This window comes from Neltuma alba, unplaced genomic scaffold (assembly GCF_004799145.2).
Source record: "Neltuma alba isolate B1F8T4 unplaced genomic scaffold, ASM479914v2 tig00012097_pilon, whole genome shotgun sequence".
Classification (NCBI taxonomy): Eukaryota; Viridiplantae; Streptophyta; class Magnoliopsida; order Fabales; family Fabaceae; genus Neltuma; species Neltuma alba.
This window is the reverse complement of record NW_021636654.1, coordinates 177,446-201,109: the sequence shown is the minus strand read 5'-3', so window position 1 is coordinate 201,109 and position 23,664 is coordinate 177,446. Positions and strand designations below refer to the sequence as shown.

Here is a 23,664-nt window from a genome sequence, read left to right as displayed (position 1 = left end):
AGTATTTTAAATCCAACATATGAATTAAATATGAATTATCCCAACTGGCAATGGATTAATTAAGATGCGTATATAATTCCTTCTGATATGCCTCAAGTTAAAAGAATTTTGGATTCTCATAGTTTCCCAATCAAAATGAAAGGTAACAATTAAAATTGGGTTTGAAAAAAATCATTAAAGAGTACTACCTTCAGTCTTGATTAAAAGACCTTATTGACCTAGATTATAGTCTACCAACAAAGTCTTATAAATATGACCGGAAGTAATAATTAAATAGGTCTTACTCCTCCGGTCCTAATTATAAGACCCAATTGACTTATTTGAGGAGATTAAGGAAGTAAGTTAAGTTGGTTATTTATAATAAATAAGTGTTGTTATTCCTAAAATATCCTTACTAATTAAGTATATTGGCTAAAACTATCATTATTAGAAGGATTATCTTGGAAAAAAATGCATAAATATAAAAGAGAAAATGGATTGGGTATTATAATTAGGACCAAATAAAAAGTCAAATTGGGTCTTATAATAAGGACCGGAGGAGTATATTAAATACCGGAAAAGTAATATATTTAGCATGGGACACTTTGTTTATGTTGACATATAACTTTGTGACAATCTCAGGACTCATTATCACAGAATACTTTAACATAAACACGACAAAATTACATGCGCAACACAAATACACGGAGAAGTAAAGGCTTCAATTGAAAATTTGCATTAAATAACTGTGCCAATCAAACAGTTCCTGGTGGGAATTGAATTCGCAAAAGCAATTTGGTATTCTGTAACTTATTACAAATACAAACAGATAACAATACCACATCTGTTAGCGAACAATGTAGCAATGTGCAGAACAACGAATTTTAAGATACTTCAGTGAGGAGGAAATGTCTTCTTCAACCATTCATATTCAAACCTAAAAATCTTGCGCCTTCTGTTTCTTTCTGCACTATGATCAATAAGACAAAGCACCCTGTTCTTCGTTGATTAAAAACAGACTCTCCACATGATGTCCAGCAAAAGCGTAGACAAAATCCCTTGGTCCCAGATCCTTCGCTGATGCTTTTGCAGGATCTAGCAGAATCATCATTCCTCCATAAATTCTCAGAACCAATTCTCCACTATTTCTAATGGCTAAAACATTTGATATGCCCCCATAACGTCTTGAATTGGAATGAAACACTTCAGCCCATGAATCCGCAGAACCATATTCTTTCATCTCCCAAATACTAATAAATTCTTCATCCAACTCTGAACAATAAGTATGAACCACAGCAAGTGAATCCTCTGCTGCTAAAATTGACAATTGGAAAGGAGACTCTCTCAGAGGTTGTGGTAACGTCAATTCTCCAAATTTTTCTTCAACCAGGTCAAATGTTAAAATGAAATTGTGAATCCTACCATTTCTTCTCTGGCTGACAATCCAATGAATTACACCATTTATAAACATCTGATTCTTCCACAATACTTGCATGCACAGCAGAATTGGGGGAGCTTTACCAGTGATGTTCCTCCATGACCCAGTTGCAAGAGAGTAAACCTCAACCTGAGGAGCTTCTTCCACATTGTTGATTCTCGCAACAAGTCTTACCACCTTCAAATCCTTAGCCTCTGAATCAAAACCAAATCCAAAGAAAACCCTGTTCCTTTCATGGTCAGGGTCGTAGGATCTGAAGCTTACACTGGGTTTGGGAAGCACCAAATATTTCTGAATACATGGATTCCAAATAATAAGATCCGCAGTATCTAATACAGAATAATCAGCGAGACATACCAGTCCATTGCAAGTTCCAACCACCTCCTTGTGCTCACTCGTAAACAGAGGAATGAGGGAGGATTTCAAAACAAAGGGTTCATCCCTTATCTGATTACCAGAACAAACAGCGTAAAAATCTTCGGATTCGTTGTACTTGTATCCCTCTACTCGTTTCTTTAGAGAGATGAAGAGGAAGATGGAGGCAATATCTGGGTTGGATTGAACCGTACGGTTGAAGTGTTCACATATGAAGGAGTGATCTGAGATCAGAGACTTCCAGGATTTGCAGACAGAGATGCAGTTCACAAGAGACTTGAGAGGCAATCTGTGAAGAATTTCCTCCAGGACTTCCGGAGGGAAATAGTAAGACATTTCTGCAACATCGGAAACGAATTCACGGAGATCCAACATTTATTGATGCAGCAACAAAAGAAGAGAAGGATTATACACACAAAAAAAGGATTGATTTCTGATTCTAAAACAAGTCCTGGGGATAGCACTTGCTTTTTTAACAACTCTGCAAGCTACATTCCCATTATATAGTAAAATAATATTTCTCACATGTCAAGGCTTAAAGACAACGTTGATGTGCTCCAGGTCCAACGATGGGAAAGTAAAAAAAATAATACTAATGATGATGATTTAGTCAGAAGAGATTAAATTTTATTGGCGGGGGGTTGGTAGGGTTCGTCTTTTCTTTCTTTCTCTCCGTCAGAGTGGTAGGGTAATTCGTAATCCTTAGTAATAAAATAGTCAAAAATTCCGGGCTTCTCAGCATGGGAAGCTCAAGAATGTCAACTTGTGAAAGCGCCAGAGTTGTCATTCATTGAATGTTTGTCCTTTCACTTTATAAGAATATATCGCGTTTAGGTTGTTAAAAAAGTAAGTGTCAATTTTAAAAATTTAATAACTCATTGACTAATTACTTTATTACCTGACTCTTCATTAATATTCTATCCATAAAGCCAAATCGTCTGATTAACCTTTTTTGAATAAATTTAAACTAGTATGATTTTATTGAATGCTGTAGCAATATAATGACTTGTTTGGTAAGGTGTTGTTTGTATGAGAAATTACTGGTTCTAGATTCTTACCTCATAGATGATCGTTATCCAATTTTGTCAAAGAAAACGGAAATCAAAGCAGCATATGATTAACTCTACTGTTATTGTCTCCTTGCTAGCAAAATTATTGCACGGTCGGAATGAAGGCCCTGAACCAAAGGCCTTATAGTTTAATGGAATCAAGTGATGAGCACTTTAAACTCGTTAAATCTAGACCGTTTATATCTGATTTAAATAGTTTAGATTTAATTTTTTTATTTATTTAAAATAATTATTTTAATAGGTGTAGAATTCAAAATAGAGATAATCTCTTAATTATCATTCTTTTAAAAAATAGTTTTTTCTATTTAAAAATAATTAATTAAAATTTTTAAATTTGAATCGTTCAAATCAGACATAGACAGTCCAAATCTAATGAGTTTAAAGTGCTCATCAAAGTGATGAGCACTAAAACTGGTTACATAGTTTAATAGCATTGATGCTTTCTTGTAAGTGGAAGGTCAATCCGTTTGTAATTTCATATTATTAGTATCTCTTTAAATTTAACAAAGAAAAAAAAAACAAAAGAAAAGAATGAGGGTTCAAAATATTCGGATGACTCATGGACATTGCCATTGCGATTATTGGAAGCACTTGAAGCTTCAGATAACGTTAGAGGTTGGTGAGGAGCTGAGTTGGACATTTTAAAGTTGACCAATGGAAAAACTTGCAATACTGAGCACATGCATGCATGAGAAAATATCAATAGAACATCAAAGCTGACTACTTTGGAGGCTAATTGTGCCGTAAAATTAGCAGTTATATAGTTTAATTAAGAGATTCAATTTGGGGTCATAGTTGATTAAACAGCCATCCTACCTGTATATACCCACCAAATACGAAATGATCATTGAACAAAGACGAGTGCATTTTGGTTCAGTTGCTAGTTGCTTCCAAACGGATACCAGCCATACATTTTATACAAGATTGACAACGTATGCCTAACAAACGAAAGGGACCATAAAGTGTGAAAAGAATTAAAAAAGGGAATTATCGACTTTCAATTGTGATGTTATTCCCCCCGTTAAAAAAAACAGGATATCATGAAAACGACTTATCTCTTTCATTCAAAGGAAAACCTACTTTGAGGGGTAGGAATGGGACTTGCAAACCTACCCCTTGAAGTTAACTAACTATGAAAGAAAAGAATACATATAAATTGCCTTATCTTGCGCTTTCTTTTAATACGCGATCAAAGGTTTTTAGCACCAAACCTCCGTCATTCCTCATGCTTATTAGTACTCTTGATATGCCTCCATAAAGGCCTGAATCAAAAGAAAGTATTAGACTCCATGAACTTACAATACGGGTATTATATTCTTTCATCACCCAGATATACATGAGCCTTTATGAGGCAAAGCCAGTGAATCGCCTTTTGTAAAAGAAGATAGACTAGAACATGATGAACCCAAGCATTGCGGCAACATCAATTAATAATCATTTAAAGAAAAAAAAAATCAATTAATAATCAGCCAAACACAAATAGTAGCCCATTGCCAATTGCAATGGGGAAGCCAAAATCACGTTGATGAATGAGGGGCAGTTTCGAAATATTATACTACTTCTAGTTCTTAATATAAGAGCTATGTGACTAATTTAAGTAGTTTAAGAAAATTAATTAAATTAATTAATTATAATAAATATGTATTGTTTTTTTTTTCTAAAATATCCTTACTAATCAAGTATATTGGTTAAAATTACCCTTATTACAATGACTATTTTTTTTAAAAAAAAAAGAGAGATAAAGTATATTTGAGTCTTATATTTAGAATCAAAATAAAAATCAAACTAGTTCTTATCAACGACAGGGGCAGTACATATATACATACAGATCTGCATGGTTCGTGTTCAAGTTCTATACTTATCCTCAATTTAACCCAAAAGATACCTAAAACAGATTTTATGAGCTGCTTCTATTTTTTTTCTTAATTAGAGAAGTAGGCACTAACACTTTGGGATCAAACTTGCGATTGCTCATTTGATAGAGATATTGAATTATTTTATCATCAGCACAAGACATGAAAAAGATTTAGAAAAACAAGATACCATGAAAACGACTTATCTCTTTCATTCAAAGGAAAACCTACTTTGAGGGGTAGGAATGGGACTTGCAAACCTACCCTTCACTACTACATAAAAGTTGAGCGCTACCAGTGCTACCTGATGATTAGGGGTCTGTTTGGATAACATAGAAAACCATGATTTTGGATCAAAATCCAAGAAAAAACAGAAACCATGGTTTGGGATCAAAATCATGGTTTCAGAAGAAGTAAATTCATTCTACTTCTGGCTCAAATGGGAGAGTATGATTGTACCTGTAGAGTAGATCTCAACGATAATATGATTTTAACATTCCTCAATTATTTTTTTATAAACATATTTAATCTTATATTTTATAAATATATATACATATTAATTATATTATTTTATATATTATTAATTATGTTGGTAAAAAATATATTATTAACAATTTTATTTTTTCAAATTAAAATATATTATAAAATCTATCTTTTATGTAATTGTCATATTAACTTATACATTTTTTAGTAAAATTTGTACATATAAAAAGTTCTTCTGATAACAACTATCCAAACACTTTCATTTATCAGAATCACTTTTTCACAAAATCTATTCTCCACAAATCTATTTTTTCCAAAATCTATTTTTCAGAAGTTATTCTCCAAACCATGATTTGATTTCATCCAAACACACCCTAGGTAGCGTTTCAGAAGCGCGACCAAAAAAATTCCCCCCCCCCCCCCCCAAAATAGGCATAACGGTAGCATTTGGAATTATAAGCGCTGCCGCTTATTGTAACTTTAGGTAGCGCCTAAACCTTAAAAGTGTCACCTTGAGTTTTTTGTTAATTTTATTAATTAAAGCTTCTGGCAGCACTTGAGTCACAAAAACGCCACCTACGGTTTTATTGTTTTTTTTTAAATAATTAAAGCATCAGGTGGCTCTTGTGCAGTACAAGTGGTAACTAATGCTTTGTTTTTTTTTTTTTAAAATTTCCATATAAGTGCCACCTAAAGTTTTTTATTAATATTTTACAAATTTACGTTAATTACCACCAAAACACAAAATTGTTTATAGAAGATTAATAACGACAATCAAATACCAGCATAATTAACTTAACTATATCACAAGAAATAACAACCATCCAATGTGATGACACTTGTAACTATTGAGTCAAACTATATCACAAGTTCTTCCTCCTTAACATATACTACCTCCGGTCTTTAATATAAAACTTTGTTTGACTTTTATTTTGGTCCTAAATATAAGAACTCAATCCACTTTGTCTCTCATATTTATGCATTTTTTTCCAAGATAATGCTTCTAACAATAATAGTTCTAGCCAATACACTTGATTAGTAAGGATATTTTAGAAAATACAATACATATTTATTACAAATAACTAGCTTAACTTTTTTCTTTAATCTCCTCAAATTACTCAACTGGCTCTTACAAATAGGACCGAAGATAGTAATTAATAATAATGTAACTTTGATGGGAACATAAGCCATGAAATGAATAGAACAATAGATATGACGCCGACCAAGTAAGGTAAATGTCTATTTAAGAATGAAGAGAGAAGCAACATGTAAAATATAAAAATAAACATAAAAGGCTTCAATGTGTTTCATTCTTCGAATTTAAAGGCAGAGCAAAATAGCAGCAAATTTTTTCTTTAATCTTAATGTGAAAAGGAAAAGTCAATTCCTATTATACTTTGCTGTGCTACCTTAGAATTCTCATTGTCTTGCATAGAAAGGCTACAGCACATTACATTTGTTTAATTAAATTAACAGAATAAACTTAAAAGAAGAAAGAGGAAAGAAGCTTACTCAAATAACAGCAACCCATGGACAATCTTAGAGACAACGGCAACGGAAGTTGAAGACACACCTACAAACCTCACAAACGGAATGAAGCTTTTGAGTTGAGGGTTGCATGGGGCTTTCAAGAGTATTAGATGGAAGCTTTTTAATAAATATTATTCTCACAGGATTCTTTATTTTAATTCTCCAAAAAATTAAAATCAATCAGGTAGCACCTGGCTAACCTAACGCTACCTGGTTCAATAGAAACAAAAATATTAAAAACATTCATGCAGCCCTTAGGATTCTAATGCGCTACCTAATTCCTCTAAAAATAAATATATTAACAAATTAAAGAAGATAGCGCTTTAATAGGTTAAGCGGTACGCAATTCATTTATCAGTAATTAGATTAGGGAGCACTTCATACGCAAATGCTACCATATTAGTTTCAAAAATGACTAAGCGGTAACGCTTATTAAATAAAGTGCTACCATACAAATTAAAAATAAAATTAAATATAAAGTATAAATAAAATGTAGCATTTTGTAGAGAAAATGCTACGAAATGTACGCTACTAAAGTTACTTTTTGTAGTAGTGCTTGAAATTAACTAACTATGAAAGAAAAGAATACATATGAATTGCCTTATCTTGTGCTTTCTTTTAATACGTGAAAGCGTATTTTCTATTGGTTTATTGAAAACAAGCTCTCCTCCAACAAAACTCACAGTATATCCTCCTACATACTTTGGTTTGGACCCAATAAAATTACTCCGATCTTTAATATAGGATCTAGTTATTGAGTTGGTTTTGATTCTAAATATAAGACCCATTTCTCATACTTATCAATTTTCTCTAAATTACCTATATAGATACCCTCTCAATCATAATCAAATAGAAGAAGGAGATGGGGTATTAATAAGGATGATTATAGTGTTTTAGAAAAAATGTATCACATTTCTTATAATTAACTAACTTACCTAACTTCCTTAATCTAATCAAATTAGTTAAATAGGTCTTATATTAAGGATTGGAGGAGTACATTATGATCAAAGGTTTTTGGCACCAAATCTCCATTATTCCTCATGCTTATTATTACTCTTGATATGCCTCCATAAAAGCTTGAATCAAAAGAAAGCATTAGACTCTAATGAACTTACAATACGGTATTCTTTCATCACCCAGATATATATGAGCCTTGAACAGTTTTTATGAGCCAAAGCCAGTGAATCGCCTTTTGTAAAAGAAGATAGACTAGAACATGATGGATCCAAGCACTGCGGCAACATCAATTAATAATCAGCCAAACACCAATAGTAGCCCATTGCAATGGGGAAGCCAAAATCACATGGATGAATGAGCAGCAGTTTCGAAATATTATACTATCTCTAATCCTTAATATAAGAGTTAGTTGACTAATTTGAGTAAATTAAAAAAAAATAGTTAAATTAGTTATACATAATAAATATATGTTGTTTTCCTAACATATCCTTATTAATCAAATGTATTAGTTAGAACTATCATCCCTACAAGGACTACATTAAAAAAAAAATATAAATATGAGAAATAAAGTAAATTTAGATCTTATATTTAGGATTAAAATAAAAGTTAAACCAACTCTTATATTAAGAACCGGAGATAATACATATATACATTCAGATATGCATGGTTCGTGTTCAAGCTCTATAGTTATCCTCAATTTAATCCAAATAATCCAAAAGATAGCTAAAGCAAATTTTATGAGCTGCTTCTATTTTTTTCCCCCTACTGAGAGAAATAGGCACTAACACTTCGGGATCAAACCTGCGACTGCTCATTTGATGGAGATACTCTGAGACTGCAATTCTAGTATAAATTTGATTTGATATAATTTTAATTTTAACTAACAAAATTTAAAATCTAGCCATGAGTTAAGAATGATAATTATAAATCAATTTACCTGACAGATTTTTTTGGGTCATTTTTTCTTTATTTTGTAAAAGCGAAATCGCCAGTTCGCCACCGCAAACTTTCTTTTTCTCTCTTTTTTATATTTTCATGACTGCAACTGTGTATCGCGGCCCGCAAAGGACAGCACATAAGTAAACATGACCTCTGCGTCTTCACATTTTCTTCTCGAACTTGGGCCCATCCGGCCCAGTATACCCTCTAGCACTGTTCCTTGGCTTCCAAGCCTCTAATGTTCATTCGTGGAGTATTTTTTAAAATGAATCATAAAAATTTCATTAAATTTTTTAATTTTGTAAAGGATCTTGTACCAGAAGACTAATGGAAAGGATATTATTATAAGTAAATAAATTGGAATATTATATAAATAGCGACGAGCATTACATTATTTGGGTGAAACAAAACGAACATCAACAAAGTCTTTGACATAAGACTTGTACTTTTGCTTTATCAGAAACAAACTCTCCACATGATCTGCAGCAAAGCCAACCTCATACTGTCGGAGTTCAAGATCTTTGGCTGCTTTTGGCTTCTCCAAATCATTATCTAATAAAAATAGCATGCCGCCAATCACTTTTACCACCATTTCCTCAGAGCTCCTCAGAGCTATTATTCTCTGTATGCGTGGATAATGTCTTAAATTAACACAACGCACCAGATTCCATGAATCCACAGCACCGTACTCTTTCATCACCCATATGTACATCACATCACTCCCCTCTGAATCTTTCTTCCGATAAGCCAAAGCAAGACAACTTCCTCTAACCAAAAGAGATGGATGAAAACATGACTCGTCGTCCCAGCAATTTGGTAGCATTGTTTCTCCGAATGTCTCTTCAGCCAAATCGAACGTCGATATAAAACTAGGACGTCGTTGGTTGTTGCATTTCCCACAAAAAACCCAATGTAATGCACCATTCACAAATGTCAGACTACGTTTCGAACTCAAATGGGAGCATGAAAATATTGAAGGAACCCCATCTTTGATGCTTCTCCATTGACCACTTGCAAGAGAGTACACGTAAACCTCAACTGGTGCAATGAGTGGATTCTTGTACCAGCCAGGGACAAGCACGACAACCTTAAAGTCCTTGTTTCCAGAATCAAAACCAAACCCAAACATAATATGGCCCCTATAAAGAGAGAGATGTTCAGGGAATAGTGTCCCCAAACTCGCATATATTTCGGGAAGCACGATGAATTTTCGAATAGACAGGTTCATAATTATAAATCGATCGTGCCATGATGATTCTGAGTACTTAACTATACATACTAACCCATTGCAGGTGCCAACTGTTGAAGCATGATTCAAAAAGCTCACGTGATGCTGATAGCTAGGAGTCATATTCTTCTCACGTATTTGGTGCCAGTATTTTTCGCAAGTCAGTTTGTTAGTGCAAAGTAGTGGGTTATTTTTATTAAATATTTATTAGTTGAAGCAAATATCTTGGGCTGTTCCAGATATCTTTTTACCCAGTCAAATAAGTTGTTTAGAGTCAGTTGTAGTGGTGGTAGTGGAGTCCGAAATTCCTGTTGAGTTAACGTGTCTGTAAGCCTATAAATATAGGCACTTTTATTTATTCCAATGCATTGAGTATTATCCACCGAATATATTTTAGAGTGGGGCCTTCTTTTCTTTACTTTATCACTCTCCTTCACGTGACTTCCCCAACAAATTTGGCATCAGAGCCTTCTTTGATCCTGTGGCTACTCGAGTGAACGTAAGGTTTGGGTTAGAGTGAAACACCTTTTCGGGTTCTTGGGAAACACGAGAGCAGGAGAGAGAGAGATAGAGAGAGAGTGTGTGTATTACATTGTTTTGACCGCAGATTGAACAGGAATGGCGAGTTTAACTGGCTTTTCTTCTTCTCAACCGCTTTTACCCATTTTTAATGGAGAGAAATATGAGTGGTGGAGCATCAAGGTCAAAACCTTGCTCAAATCGCAGGACTTGTGGGATCTGGTGGAATATGGGTTCATTGACATATTAGAACCCACTGAAGCTGAAGAGGAGAGGCTGAAAGCAACTAAGCAAAGAGATGCCAAGGCATTGTTCATACTTCAACAAGCAGTCCATGAGACTATTTTCTCACGGATTGCAGCAGCCGCCACATCAAAGGAAGCATGGTCCATTCTACAGAAGGAGTTCCAAGGTGATTCAAAGGTCATTGCTGTGAAACTGCAATCATTGAGACGTGACTTTGAAACCTTATTAATGAAGAACGGAGAATCGATTGCTGAGTTTTTGTCAAGAGCAATGGCAATAGTTGCTCAAATGCGATCTTATGGTGAACAGATTTTGGATGAGACGATTGTTGCCAAAGTTCTGAGGAGCTTGACTGCAAAGTTTGATCATGTTGTAGCTGCCATAGAAGAAGCCAAGGATCTGTCGGTTCTTTCCGTAGATGAACTGATGGGTTCTCTTCAAGCTCATGAGGCAAGAATCAACCGATCGGTGGACAAGAGCGAAGAGAAAGCATTCCAAGTGAAAGAGACAGCCATTGAACATAGAGAAAATGACCGTCCAGCAAGTAGAGGTCGTGGCAGAGGAGGATTCCGTGGTGGCCAAAATCGTGGTCGTGGTAATGGTAGGGGCAGAGGAAGGCAATCCTATGAGCAAGGTAACACAAAAAGCAGCATTCAGTGTTATCATTGCAATAGACATGGGCATATACAAGCTGATTGTTGGTTTAAAGATCAGAATATGAACTTTGCAGCAGAGGATGAGGAGGACAACAAGCTTTTTATGGCTTGTGTTGATACTAATCATAAACCAAGTGATTTGTGGTTTGTTGACAGCGGTTGTTCAAACCACATGACGGGCACCAAATCTGTGTTTAAGGAGCTTGATGAGTCACAAAGGCAAAAGGTGCAGCTTGGCAATAAAAGGGAGATGCAAGTTAAAGGAAAAGGCACTGTGGGTGTCGACACTAGCCATGGCAAAGTAAAAATGTTAGACAATGTTCAATTTGTACCTGATTTAGGATACAATTTGCTGAGCGTTGGACAACTAATGGCTGATGGATGTTCTGTTATGTTCGATGATGATGCATGTGTTATTACAAATAAAAAATCTGGCAAAAAGATTCATGTCAGCATGACTCCAAACAAGATGTTTCCATTAGACGTTGCTAATATGGAGAACTTTGCTCTTGCTACAAGTGCAAAGGATGACTCAAAATTGTGGCACTTGAGGTACGGGCATCTCAACACAAGGGGCTTGAAACTGCTGAGTGATAAAGATATGGTTCTTGGACTACCAGAAATTGGTTCTATTGATATTTGTGAAGGGTGCATTTATGGGAAACAAACTAGGAAGTCTTTTCCTATTGGAAAAGCATGGAGAGCTTCTGAATGCTTAGAATTAATTCATGCTGATTTATGTGGACCTATGCAAACCAAGTCCTTGGGTGGGAGTCGTTATTTCTTGCTGTTTATTGATGATTACAGTCGCATGAGTTGGGTGTATTTTTTGGAAAACAAATCAGAAACTTTTGACAAGTTCCAGAAGTTTAAGGCCTTGGCAGAAAATCAAAGTGGTAGTCATATCAAAGTTCTTCGCACAGACAGAGGAGGAGAGTTCATGTCCAATGAATTCAATTTGTTCTATGAAGATAATGGCATCCATAGGGAGTTAACAACTCCTTATACTCCGGAGCAAAATGGTGTTGCTGAACGAAAGAACCGAACCATTGTGGAGATGGCACGAAGCATGCTGCAAGCAAAAGGACTTTCAAATCTGTTTTGGGCAGAAGCTGTAGCAACATCTGTCTATTTGTTGAATCTCTCACCAACAAAGGCTGTCATGAATAAGACTCCATATGAAGCTTGGTGTGGAAGGAAGCCAAATGTAAGTCACTTACGAATTTTTGGGTGTATTTCCTATGCTTTGATAAATTCTCAAGCTAGACAAAAGCTTGATGAGAAATCTGAAAAATGCATTTTTATTGGTTATTGTACTCATTCCAAAGCATATAGATTGTATAACCCTCTTAGTGGCAAGATCTTAATTAGAAGGGATGTAACATTTGATGAAAATACAAGCTGGAATTGGAGTGAAGAGCAGGTACAACAAGAGACTCATGACCCCATTGGAGTCTTTTCAGATGATACAGAAAAACAAATTCGAGCAAGCTCTCCTATTGGCTCAACACTAAGCAGTAACTCTTCATCTACAGCTCTTGGAGAGGTTTCAACCGAGCCAATTCCATTGAGAAGATCAACAAGAGCCAAAAAGCCAAATCCCAAATATTCTGATGACATATATACTTGTCAATTTGCTCTTACTGTTTCAGATCCATTATATTATGAATGCAGCTGAAAAGGAAGAATGGCAAAGAGCAATGATGGAGGAAATGAAGTCCATTGAAAAGAATGGAACTTGGGAGATGGTGGAATTACCAGAAGGTAAAAATGTAATTGGCTTGAAGTGGGTGTATAAGACAAAGTTTGCTGCAGATGGGAGCCTACAAAAGCACAAAGCTCGTCTTGTGGCAAAAGGCTATGCACAGCAATATGGTGTTGACTTTGAGGAAACTTTCTCACCAGTGGCCCGGTTTGAGACAGTGAGACTTGTTCTTGCTTTAGTAGCACAATTACAATGGCCAGTTTATCAATTTGATGTCAAATCAGCTTTTCTTAATGGAGACTTACAAGAAGAAGTTTATGTGGCACAACCAGAAGGTTTCATAAAAGAGGGCAGTGAAACAAAAGTTTACAAGCTGAAAAAGGCGTTGTATGGTTTGAAGCAAGCTCCTCGCGCTTGGTACAGCAGGATTGATGGATATTTTCAGAAGAAGGGGTATATGAGAAGTGAAAATGAGCCCACCTTGTATGTAAAGAAGGAAGGTAATGATTTCATCATTGTTTGCCTTTATGTTGATGATATCATTTACACTAGTTCCTCTGTTGCTCTTATGGATGAATTTAAATCACAAATGATGAATGAGTTTGAGATGTCAGATATGGGTTTGTTACATTATTTCCTTGGCCTTGAAGTTCATCAAGCTAAAGACGGAATATTTCTTTCTCAAAAGAAATATGCTAGAGATCTTCTCAATAAATTTGGCATGCTTAATTGCAAGCCTGCAGCTACACCCATGAATATCAATGAGAAATTACAGCAAGAAGATGGAGAAGAGATGGTAGATGCAAAGAGGTTTAGAAGCTTAGTTGGAGGCTTGATTTATCTTACTCACACGAGACCTGATATTGCATTCCCAGTTGGTGTAATTTCCAGGTTTATGCAGCATCCTTCAAAAGTTCATTTTGGAGCAGCAAAAAGGGTCATGCGCTACATTGGTGGAACCTTGGAGTATGGCATTTGGTACTCTAAAGTCTCTAATCTCAGATTGTGTGGGTATACAGATAGTGATTGGGCTAGTTCGTTGGATGATAGACGAAGTGTGTCAGCAAATGTTTTCACTCTTGGTTCAGGGGTAATTACTTGGAGTGTAAAAAAACAAGCTACAGTAGCATTATCAACCTCAGAAGCAGAGTTTATTGCAGCAACTTCAGCAGCTTGTCAAGCAATTTGGCTCAGAAGAATATTAGTAGATCTTCAACAAGAACAGAAGGGACCAACAGAGATATTTTGTGACAACAAATCAACTATCTCCATGACAAAGAACCCAACATTTCATAACAGAACCAAACATATTGATATTCGCTATCATTTTATTCGGGATCTGGTAGCAAAGGAGGAGATAGCATTGAAATATTGCAGCACGCAGGAGCAGCTCGCTGATGTTCTGACAAAGGCCTTATCAAAAGAAAAGTTCTGCTATCTTAGAGGATTGCTTGGTGTGTGCGTTTTTGAATCAAGGGGAATGTTGAAGCATGATTCAAAAAGCTCACGTGATGCTGATAGCTAGGAGTCATATTCTTCTCACGTATTTGGTGCCAGTATTTTTCGCAAGTCAGTTTGTTAGTGCAAAGTAGTGGGTTATTTTTATTAAATATTTATTAGTTGAAGCAAATATCTTGGGCTGTTCCAGATATCTTTTTACCCAGTCAAATAAGTTGTTTAGAGTCAGTTGTAGTGGTGGTAGTGGAGTCCGAAATTCCTGTTGAGTTAACGTGTCTGTAAGCCTATAAATATAGGCACTTTTATTTATTCCAATGCATTGAGTATTATCCACCGAATATATTTTAGAGTGGGGCCTTCTTTTCTTTACTTTATCACTCTCCTTCACGTGACTTCCCCAACACCAACCATGTCCAAGTCACGCTTAATTTCATCACGCAGCCGTGACGTTGTTATAATTGCGAGGCAACTAGCTTCTTTATCATGGGAACGTACAGAAAGAAATTGCTCTGATTTTATCTTCTCTTGGGAAGGAAATAACCGACATGGGAGGCCACAAAATATGGAGTGATCTCGATGAGGGTGTTCCAGAAATTTGTATTGAAGAAAAAGAGGTTCGTCATTGCCATTGTTGGCTTTTCTATGATCCAAATGAGCAAGGATGAAGGATTGTTTAGTGATAATAGACTTCCAAGCCTTGCAAACACAAATGCATTTTCCTAATGATTTCACCGGCAGTCTCTGAAAAATGTTCTCCCAAATTTCTCGAGCAAGACCCTCAGACTCGGCTGCTTCAACGGATTTTCTGTTTCTACTTCTGTAGGGTTGCCACCACCCACAAAATATAGCTGTTCAAAAAAAAAAAAAATCAAACACAATGATAAAATAAAAGGAGAGAACAACTAGAAAATAAAGGTGATGTGCATATATATACGCAACAAGATACCTTTCAAGAAAATGCTTACAGAAAAATCAAACCTGAAAAAAAAGAACGAAAAGTTATTCAGAAATTTCTGATCTAATTTTTAGAAGACTGGTATAAAGGAACTGGGGACATAACATACCAAGGTGCGTGCATGGTTGGCCTCTCAGTCTGCTTTTCTGTCTCGGTGGGATCATCAGATCGCTCTTTATATTTGATGCCGCCATTCTTGATTGACTGGAAATCATGTTAGCTTCAGTTCTGTTGGAGTCAATCCCCATGCGATCTTTCGAAATATATTTTTAAAGATTGAACTAGATTTTTGTTTATCTAGTTAATAACAATTGTATCGTTAATAATTTAAAATTTTCAATTGAAGATTTTAGAATTCAAATAATAGCAAGTTTTCTTTTGGAAAAAAGACAATAAAATACCCTTAAAATTATTAAATGACAAATTAGGATTGGTGAATTTCAAAATCTCAATTTAGGTCTTAGGTAGCATTTTGGAATTTTCAAATCTTGTAAAATAACAACATTGTCCTTACTATCGATGATTACTTCCATGTAGCTATTGACTACTCTATTTTAACTATTAACTACTTTTGTTTTTAAAGTTCTAGTTATTACTTTTATATAGCTATTGACCACACAAGAATAGTAAATCGCAATACTAGAGTAGTTAGTAGCTTAATAAGAGTAGTCATCATAGTTTAAAAGTAAATGTAGTTAATAGTTAAAAAAGAGTAGTCAATACATAAGAAAGAGTAGTCACCGGAACTCCCATGATTGGTCACAGGAGTTCCGATAACATGTCATCAGAGTTTAAAAATAAATGTAGTCAATAGCTAAAAAAGAGTAGTCAATACATAAGAAAGAGTAGTCATCGGAGCTCCAGTAGTTAGTCGTCGGCAGGATCGCTAGCATCAGAGCTCTAGCGGTCAAAATTGCTGAGGTGGCAATATTAAAAAAAAAGGTAAAAATAGTAAAAGACATTTTTGTAATTTTACAATATTTAAAAATTCTAAAAAAATACCCAGGGTCTGAATTGGGATTTTAAAATTTAGAAACCCTTATTTTTCATTTAGTATTTTTTAGGGTATTTTAGTGTCTTTTTTCCTTTTCTTTTTGGCCAAATAACAATAGAAAGGTTTGAAAATTAAATTTTGAATAATTCATTATCGAGTTTGCATTTGGAGTATTTGTAGATAAAATTTCAGTTTTTATGTTAGTCAGCTTTGCCTTCAATGGAGCAGAAGAAACATTTGAGTCCGATCCTTCTTTTCCAATCTCACAATGATCTTGGTCTTCGGCGTCATCATCCAAATTCAGGTTAATTTTTATTGTGTCTCTGTCAAGACCCTAGCATATCAAATCTTTCCTCACCGAGGACCTAATGTATTTCTTGTAAATGAGTTCTTTTTCTTCACAATTATATTTATATTATTTTTTGAAGAAAGGTGCAATCCTATTTATATTTACATCTTATCCTATTAATTATTCTTATTATTGGACTAAATCCCAATTATAAAAGAAATATTTATCAAAGACATAAGTTACACTACTAAAATTTTGAACGTTCTCACAGAAAATTAACCATCTGGCTCCGCAAGTCACACCACACATTTTTCTCTTTCTCCCATGGATTTCTTCCCAGTGAACAGGCCTGTGAAATGCAGGGAAAGTGACGTCCGTGACTAAAACCTGACCCGCATATTGATATTTAGATTTTCACGATTTGGGATGAGGACTCTTCTGCAATATGGTCCTCTGAGATTTAATAATCTGGACGGTCCAGATTGGTCCAATTCTCCTACGTCCTGTTTGTAGAATTGTCAGTTGTCACCCATTTAATCTTATATCTGGTCCACTTTCTTCATTAGTGAAAGGATTAATAAGAAATTTAAGGGGGGGAGGAAAGGGGTGTGCAAGCAGTCCCGAAAAGAGTTGGCAAAAAATTAAATTCCGTATGAGAGAATGAACAAGGAGACCGTAGGAACTCAACATTCAAGGGCATTAGCAAACCCGCAAAACAAGAACATACGGAGCAGAAACATTACAAGGTAATGAAGGATCGTTTCAAGTAGTATGTTAAGTGGCAAGTTTACTGAGGATTAGGAGGGCGACTATTAGCAGCAGAGACCCTGGAGCCCCATTCAAGCAACTCTTTGCTGGTATCATCCTTGTGAACTATCACCTCTATGAAGCATAGGCAATCCTTCTTAGGTCCTGTTGCTGTTTCAATTGCTTCAATCAGCTCCTCTTCACAGAAGACCTGCAATTAAAGTACAGGCATAAAAGGACACAGAATCAGCATCTTATCCATTATTGCTTTATAAAAAAGTTGATAGGCTTCAAAATGAGGTATCAGTTCCATCCATAATCATATTTTGAGTCATTTGCTTCTTCTGTAATTTTCTCTCTAAATACATGAATGCAGGTAGAAAATTACCTTGGCGGTCCAGCATTTGCCTTCCCCGTTGTGGATTGCCTCAATCAGCCCAGTATAATTCCAGTTCTTGATCACATTGTATGGCCCATCATGGATTTCAACTTCAATAGTGTATCCACCATTGTTTATCAGAAAGATTATGGTCTTCTGCCCACATCGCAGCATTGTTGATACATCCTGAGCAGTCACCTGCAAAGCAAAAAGGGCATTGAATTTCATTAGGCTTGAACACTTGAACTCAACAAATTTAGATTCTTGCTAAACTCTCTGGCCATGAAGAATAAGACAAACCTGGAAACTTCCATCGCCTATGCAAGCAATCACTCGCTTCTCAGGAACAGCCTGTGCATAACCAAGGGTTGCACCAACAGACCACCCAATTGATCCATATTGCATTTGGAACTCATAACTGTGAACCAATGGGGAAAAAAAAAAAAAAATCAGTACTTCTAAGAAAAATAAGCCGAGAAATCCCAGAGATCAAATTTTTGGGGTGCTCACCCACAACCCCTTGGCAGTTTCAGCTTCTGGCAGTTAAACCATGAATCACCCGTCTCAGCAATTACAGCAGATTCACTAGACAACATCTTTTGTATATGCTCGAACAGAACATTAACCCTCAAAGGTTCCTTAGGTGCAGACTTCAATGGATGCCCTTCAGGAACATAAATCCTGTGGTAGTTTTCATAAGCAGTTTCATTATGCTTAAGTCGCTTAGCTAGTGCCCCAAGGAAGTCCCTCATCAACACACACCCAAATGCAGGGCCATTTCCAATTACAACTCGTTCTGGCTGCACAATGATCGCCTTATCTTTCTTGAGAAGATGTGAATAACCAACAGAGCTGTAGTCATTGAAGATAGGTCCAGCAAACAAGTATGCATCAGCAGACTCCACAATCTCAGCACAGAAAGCAGTACTCACTGCACCCCAGTAAGTTCCAATGAAGTGGGGATGGTGCTCAGGAACTAATCCTTTAGCTGATGGCATCACAGCAAGTGCATAACCAGAACCATCAGCTAGTTCAACAAAGGCTTCGCCTGCCTTTGCCACTCGCATTTTGGGCCCAGCCACTAGAACTGGTTTTACTGCCTTGTTGAGGAATTCAGCAGCAGCCTCCACAGCTGCTTCCAACCCCATCCGATTACTCAGTCTGTAAAATACATCAAGATAGAATCGATCAATGAGAAAAGTTCTAAAATATTCTCGATTCAAGAGGGAAATAATCAAAAGGTCGAGAAGGTTACCTTGGAGATAGTGAAAAAGGAACAGGTTCACGACTGAAAGTGGGGTGAGGAATCCCAGGCAAGTTGCAGCTTATGCTTATATACACAGGCTTGCTTTCTTTCAGGGAGGTTGAGATCGCCGTATCAATCAATTCATGAGCGTCTTCCAAGTTGTTCACCACAGCCTATATAGTTTCAAGGTATCAAAACCAATAAGCTTAAATGATCAGCAATAGAGATACAATCTATCACTTCTCCGATGACGAAAATAGCATGAAATCGGTATCTGATTTTTATCTGGGAGACTATCACAAGCACCTAATCGACATTTTATAGTACAAACACTACGATGTATCCGACCCTGAACTTGGGAGCTCATGAAATAATAATTAGAAGTAAATTCGGAAATCGCAATGAAATTAGTACCTGGTAGCAAGTGACAGTTTGGAAGCATCGAAGCTCTTGGCTGAAATCGGGCAAACCAATAGTGTGATGGAGGATCCGGTTGGTGCCGTAGTCATTGGAGTTGGGACCACCGACGATACAAATGAGGGGCAAATTCTCACTGTAGGCACCAGCAATGGCGTTGATAACACTGAGGCCACCGACGGTGAAAGTGACGACGCACGCACCGACGCCACGGGCGCGAGCATAGCCGTCAGCCGCATAGCCGGCGTTGAGCTCGTTACAGCAGCCGACGAGGTTGAGCCCCGGTTCAGCTACCAAATGGTCAAGAAGGGTGAGGTTGAAGTCGCCGGGAACGGAGAAGACGTCGGTGACACCAACCTGAACAAGTCGGCGAGCCAAGTGGCGACCGAGAGTGGCCTCAGAGGAGCTGATCGCACAGGGAGCAACAGAGCTCTGAATGGTGCATACGGTGCTGTTTGGTGGGCCACCCACGTCGTTACTGGCGGCTTTACAAGCGTCTATAGCTCCAATCTTAGTTTCCATGGAAGAGGGATTCTTCTGGGATCTTCTAAATGAAAAGCTAAGGTGGAAGGAGAAAGAGAGCGCGATGATGGGGAGAAAGACAGAAGGACGAGAGTGAAGGTTTGAAATTTCTAGGTGCCCTGGTGTTGGAATTTGAGGCGTATAATATATACATACATATATACGGCTAGGAAGGCTTCACCGACTGAGATCGTTATTATGGAAAGACAAGGGAAAAGAGAGCGAAAGTGGAGAACAGAGAAAAGAGTGAGATACTAGGGGCGTGTGGGGTTTTGGTAACGCTGGAATCGGAGGTTTAGTCTTTCGGCGACCGTGTCTGGTTTTTGCTTTTGGTTTTCGGTTTTGGCCGTACAGAACCAAATAGTGGTGCAGTGATTTTTCATTTTTGTTTGCATTCTGGAAAATCCCTGCGTGTTTAGCACGTAGAATTATTCATCAAAAAGAAAGATTCTGTATTCTGATGGCAAATGGTAGCGCCAATTACGCAATTAGCCCAACTTGCCCAATCCCTGTACTAAGCAAATTCCAAGTTTTGCTCTTATTCATTACCTTGCTGACTGATTTTTATAGAATTTTTGGCATATATTCTGGTAGACACGGTGAGTTTGAGGAATGACCGAATATGTGATAATTTTTTCCCAAAAAGAAAAAAATCAGATCACATGTATTAATTGAAATTACAAATAAAATCGAATTTCCATGTACAACAGAGTTTTCATCCTACTAAAATACAGAACCATGGGCACTATTGTTTTACCTTCAATGAGTGATGATACTTTAAGTAAATAATATATATTCAGATTTTTTTTCTTGACCACCATCACACGTATTTCAGATTTTATACTTTATATAAATGACTGATCGCTATCTCTCACTGTACAAAATGCACGAAAAATTCAAACGATCATTAGCATCATAGTAAAACTACTGAAGAATAACAATTTTATTTTAAATATTCGTTAATTAATTCATGTATTTGGGAGTGAGTAAGTTTACATTTTATTAGTCCATATCATCATTGCGTTCAATAACTTTTTTACATATTAGGTAGAAAATTTTTTTTTTTTTACATGAAGAGATGGGGACTTTTAAACCCCCCCGGGGGGGCTCCAGCCCCAAATTTTAGTATTATATTTCCAACTCTACCCAAAAATCTCATTTTTACTCGATTATAACCCAAAATACCAGCTAGTTTGATTCGAATTGACCTTTTTTTTTGTGACGAAGGGAAAGGAAACATGTGGACTAATTTTGATACTAGATGGTGCTGGAATATCTAAAAAAAAAAGGTCAAATTATCAAGATGCTTTTCAAATAAGTTGAAAATTTGTCCTAAAATTACTCCATTGAGAAGAATATATATACTTATAATTCTTGTATCAGTCATTTTTAATCCATTCTTTGCGGCACTGCCAACAATACCATAATAGACCCGAAGTCAAAGTGCTCGAGACTAACTAGCTAGATGGATATTTATTCATTGTATTTACCTTCACGCTATCCACTTACCAATTCTTGGAGATTGTGGTCTGCGGTTAAAAAATGGAAAAGGATGAAATGAAAAAAGAAAATTCAAATGATACTTTTTAACTTTAGAAAATCAATTTGGATGATTTATTTTTGGGATTAAAGCATCGAGTCATTCTCTTTTAGTTATAAATTTGATTTCATTGAAAAGCAACTTTAAATAATTAATACAAAAACAACAACGATCATGATAATTACAGCCCTTTTTCCCTAGTTTGCCCTTTCTTGGACTTCAAGTTCGTATAAATGACTTCAATGGGGAAGTCCTTGAAAGTTCTGGCGAGTCACGAGATATAGAACAACTTTTTTGAAAATTTTAATTCTTTGGGAGCAAGTGATAGGAAAAAATTCCATTTTATGCATGAATGAATAAGCATTTATGTCCCCCAAAAATGACTTCATTTTTTGGTTATTACAATCAATTTAAACTCACACACAAATATATTAATATTAAGTTTAAATTTGGGATTTCATCCAAATATAGTTGATAGTATCGTGACTGGCACAGTTTGCCATCAACAAAATAACTTGGTATTTGTGTGTGCGTAGTAAATTATTTGGCTCTTTACCCCAAAGTTTGGAATCATGGCGTTCATGTGCTTTCTTGTGAAGATCTGCCTTTTTGAAACCTTAATTATTCTTTTGGAGGCAAGTGAAGGGGGGATTGCTTTTTTTGTGCAGTGCATGAATGACAGGAATTATGATCGTCATTATTCAAAAAAAGTATTGAATAAGTATTCGTGTCTAAAAAGAGTAACCTCGTTTTTTTAATTACATGTTAATATTGGGTTTAAGTTCGACGAGTAATACTATTATTGGGAGGCTTTGCCATCACCAAGCAACTCGGTGCTTCTGCGTAATAAATTATTTAAGACTTGACCTGACAGTTCGGGATCAGTGTACATGTGATTCCTAGTGAAGAAGCCTTTAAGCGTTGCGAGATCTACCCAGTCTCATCTTGAAATTACCTGCTATTAACCACCGACCATTTCATTATTCCTTTTTTTTAAAAAAAAAAGAATTACAATAAAGTCTCAAAGAAAAAAAATTACAACACAAGTGCCATAAGTTCTTATTTTCTATTCTGAAACTTGTCATTACAGGTTGCTTAGGTTGTTATTGAGACTTTTTAGTAATTATTTTCCTTTTTTAAGACTTGATTATAATTTTTTCTTTTTTTCCTGCTTTATATCTCCTAAAAGAATCCAACATATACAGTTGTTGGAGATTCAATTTGATCCTAAATATAATATCCTAATTAACTTTGATTTCAATATTTATTTATTTTGCTTCCAAGTAATCCACATAGTGATTATATATGTTAAGGAGTTTTCAACAATAGATAGTTTATGTGCATATGATTTATTAATAAGAATATTTTAAATAACACAACATCAAATTATTTTACGTAACTAATTTAATTAATTTTTATGATATCCGTAGAATAGTTATCTAATTTTTATATTAAGAATAGGAAACAGTATTACATTAGGTTCGCGTATCTGGGTCAAACTAGCGTTGTGATTGTAACCAAAGTAATTTATTTAAATTTGATAATATATTTCCCTAAATAAAAGTTTGACATTGGCAATTTTCTTTTTTGTTTATTGGATTCCATATTATATATACAGCGTGAATCTAACTTGGTATGTTCCTTTCATGAATTCTTATAATAAACGAGTCCTAAAGATATTAAAGTTCTATACTTGCGTCATAAAAGGGACACTTCCCTCCTACTTATGGAATACAAAAAGGATTTATTTATGAATTACTTTATTTCATCTGTTCTCTGCCTTTTCTTTTTTAATTTCTCGCAAACATAATTAGTAAAAATGGATAGAGTCAAAAGGGGCCTAAGGATTCTCTTCCTAATTTAGATCAATTGATAGGAATGACGAAAACCATTAGCTCTAATAGCACAAAACTTTCCCTCTTCGTGAGGGGTGCGTCACAAGTTCAATTGATTAATAGAAATTTACTACCTCTGGCCCTTAATATAAGACTCCATTTGATTTTTTATGTTGATCCTAAATACAAGACCCCAATCTATTTTGTCTATCATATTTACTCAATTTTTTCTAAGATAGTCCTTCTAATATTATAGTTTTAATCAACATACTTAATTAGTAAAGATATTTTAGGAAAAACAACA

General features: G+C 35.7%; 3 protein-coding genes across 3 annotated transcripts; all 3 read right to left on the bottom strand.

Moving 5' to 3' along the window:
- Window positions 1-940: 940 nt before the first annotated feature.
- LOC114722619 (F-box protein CPR1-like) lies at window positions 941-2,128 on the bottom strand. The gene has a single exon (XM_028908697.1). It carries the CDS (start codon window positions 2,126-2,128, stop codon window positions 956-958), a length of 1,173 nt encoding a protein of 390 aa, XP_028764530.1. The 3' UTR covers window positions 941-955.
- Window positions 2,129-9,015: 6,887 nt separating this feature from the next.
- On the bottom strand, window positions 9,016-9,852 carry LOC114722618 (F-box protein CPR1-like). The gene has a single exon (XM_028908696.1). It carries the CDS (start codon window positions 9,850-9,852, stop codon window positions 9,016-9,018), a length of 837 nt encoding a protein of 278 aa, XP_028764529.1.
- Window positions 9,853-17,297: 7,445 nt separating this feature from the next.
- On the bottom strand, window positions 17,298-20,257 carry LOC114722598 (pyruvate decarboxylase 2). The gene is made up of 6 exons (XM_028908677.1): window positions 19,461-20,257; window positions 19,056-19,219; window positions 18,311-18,961; window positions 18,101-18,218; window positions 17,810-17,998; window positions 17,298-17,632 (listed from the first exon to the last, which is right to left on the bottom strand). Exons 1-6 carry the CDS (start codon window positions 19,983-19,985, stop codon window positions 17,462-17,464), a joined length of 1,818 nt encoding a protein of 605 aa, XP_028764510.1. The 5' UTR covers window positions 19,986-20,257; the 3' UTR covers window positions 17,298-17,461.
- Window positions 20,258-23,664: the final 3,407 nt, after the last annotated feature.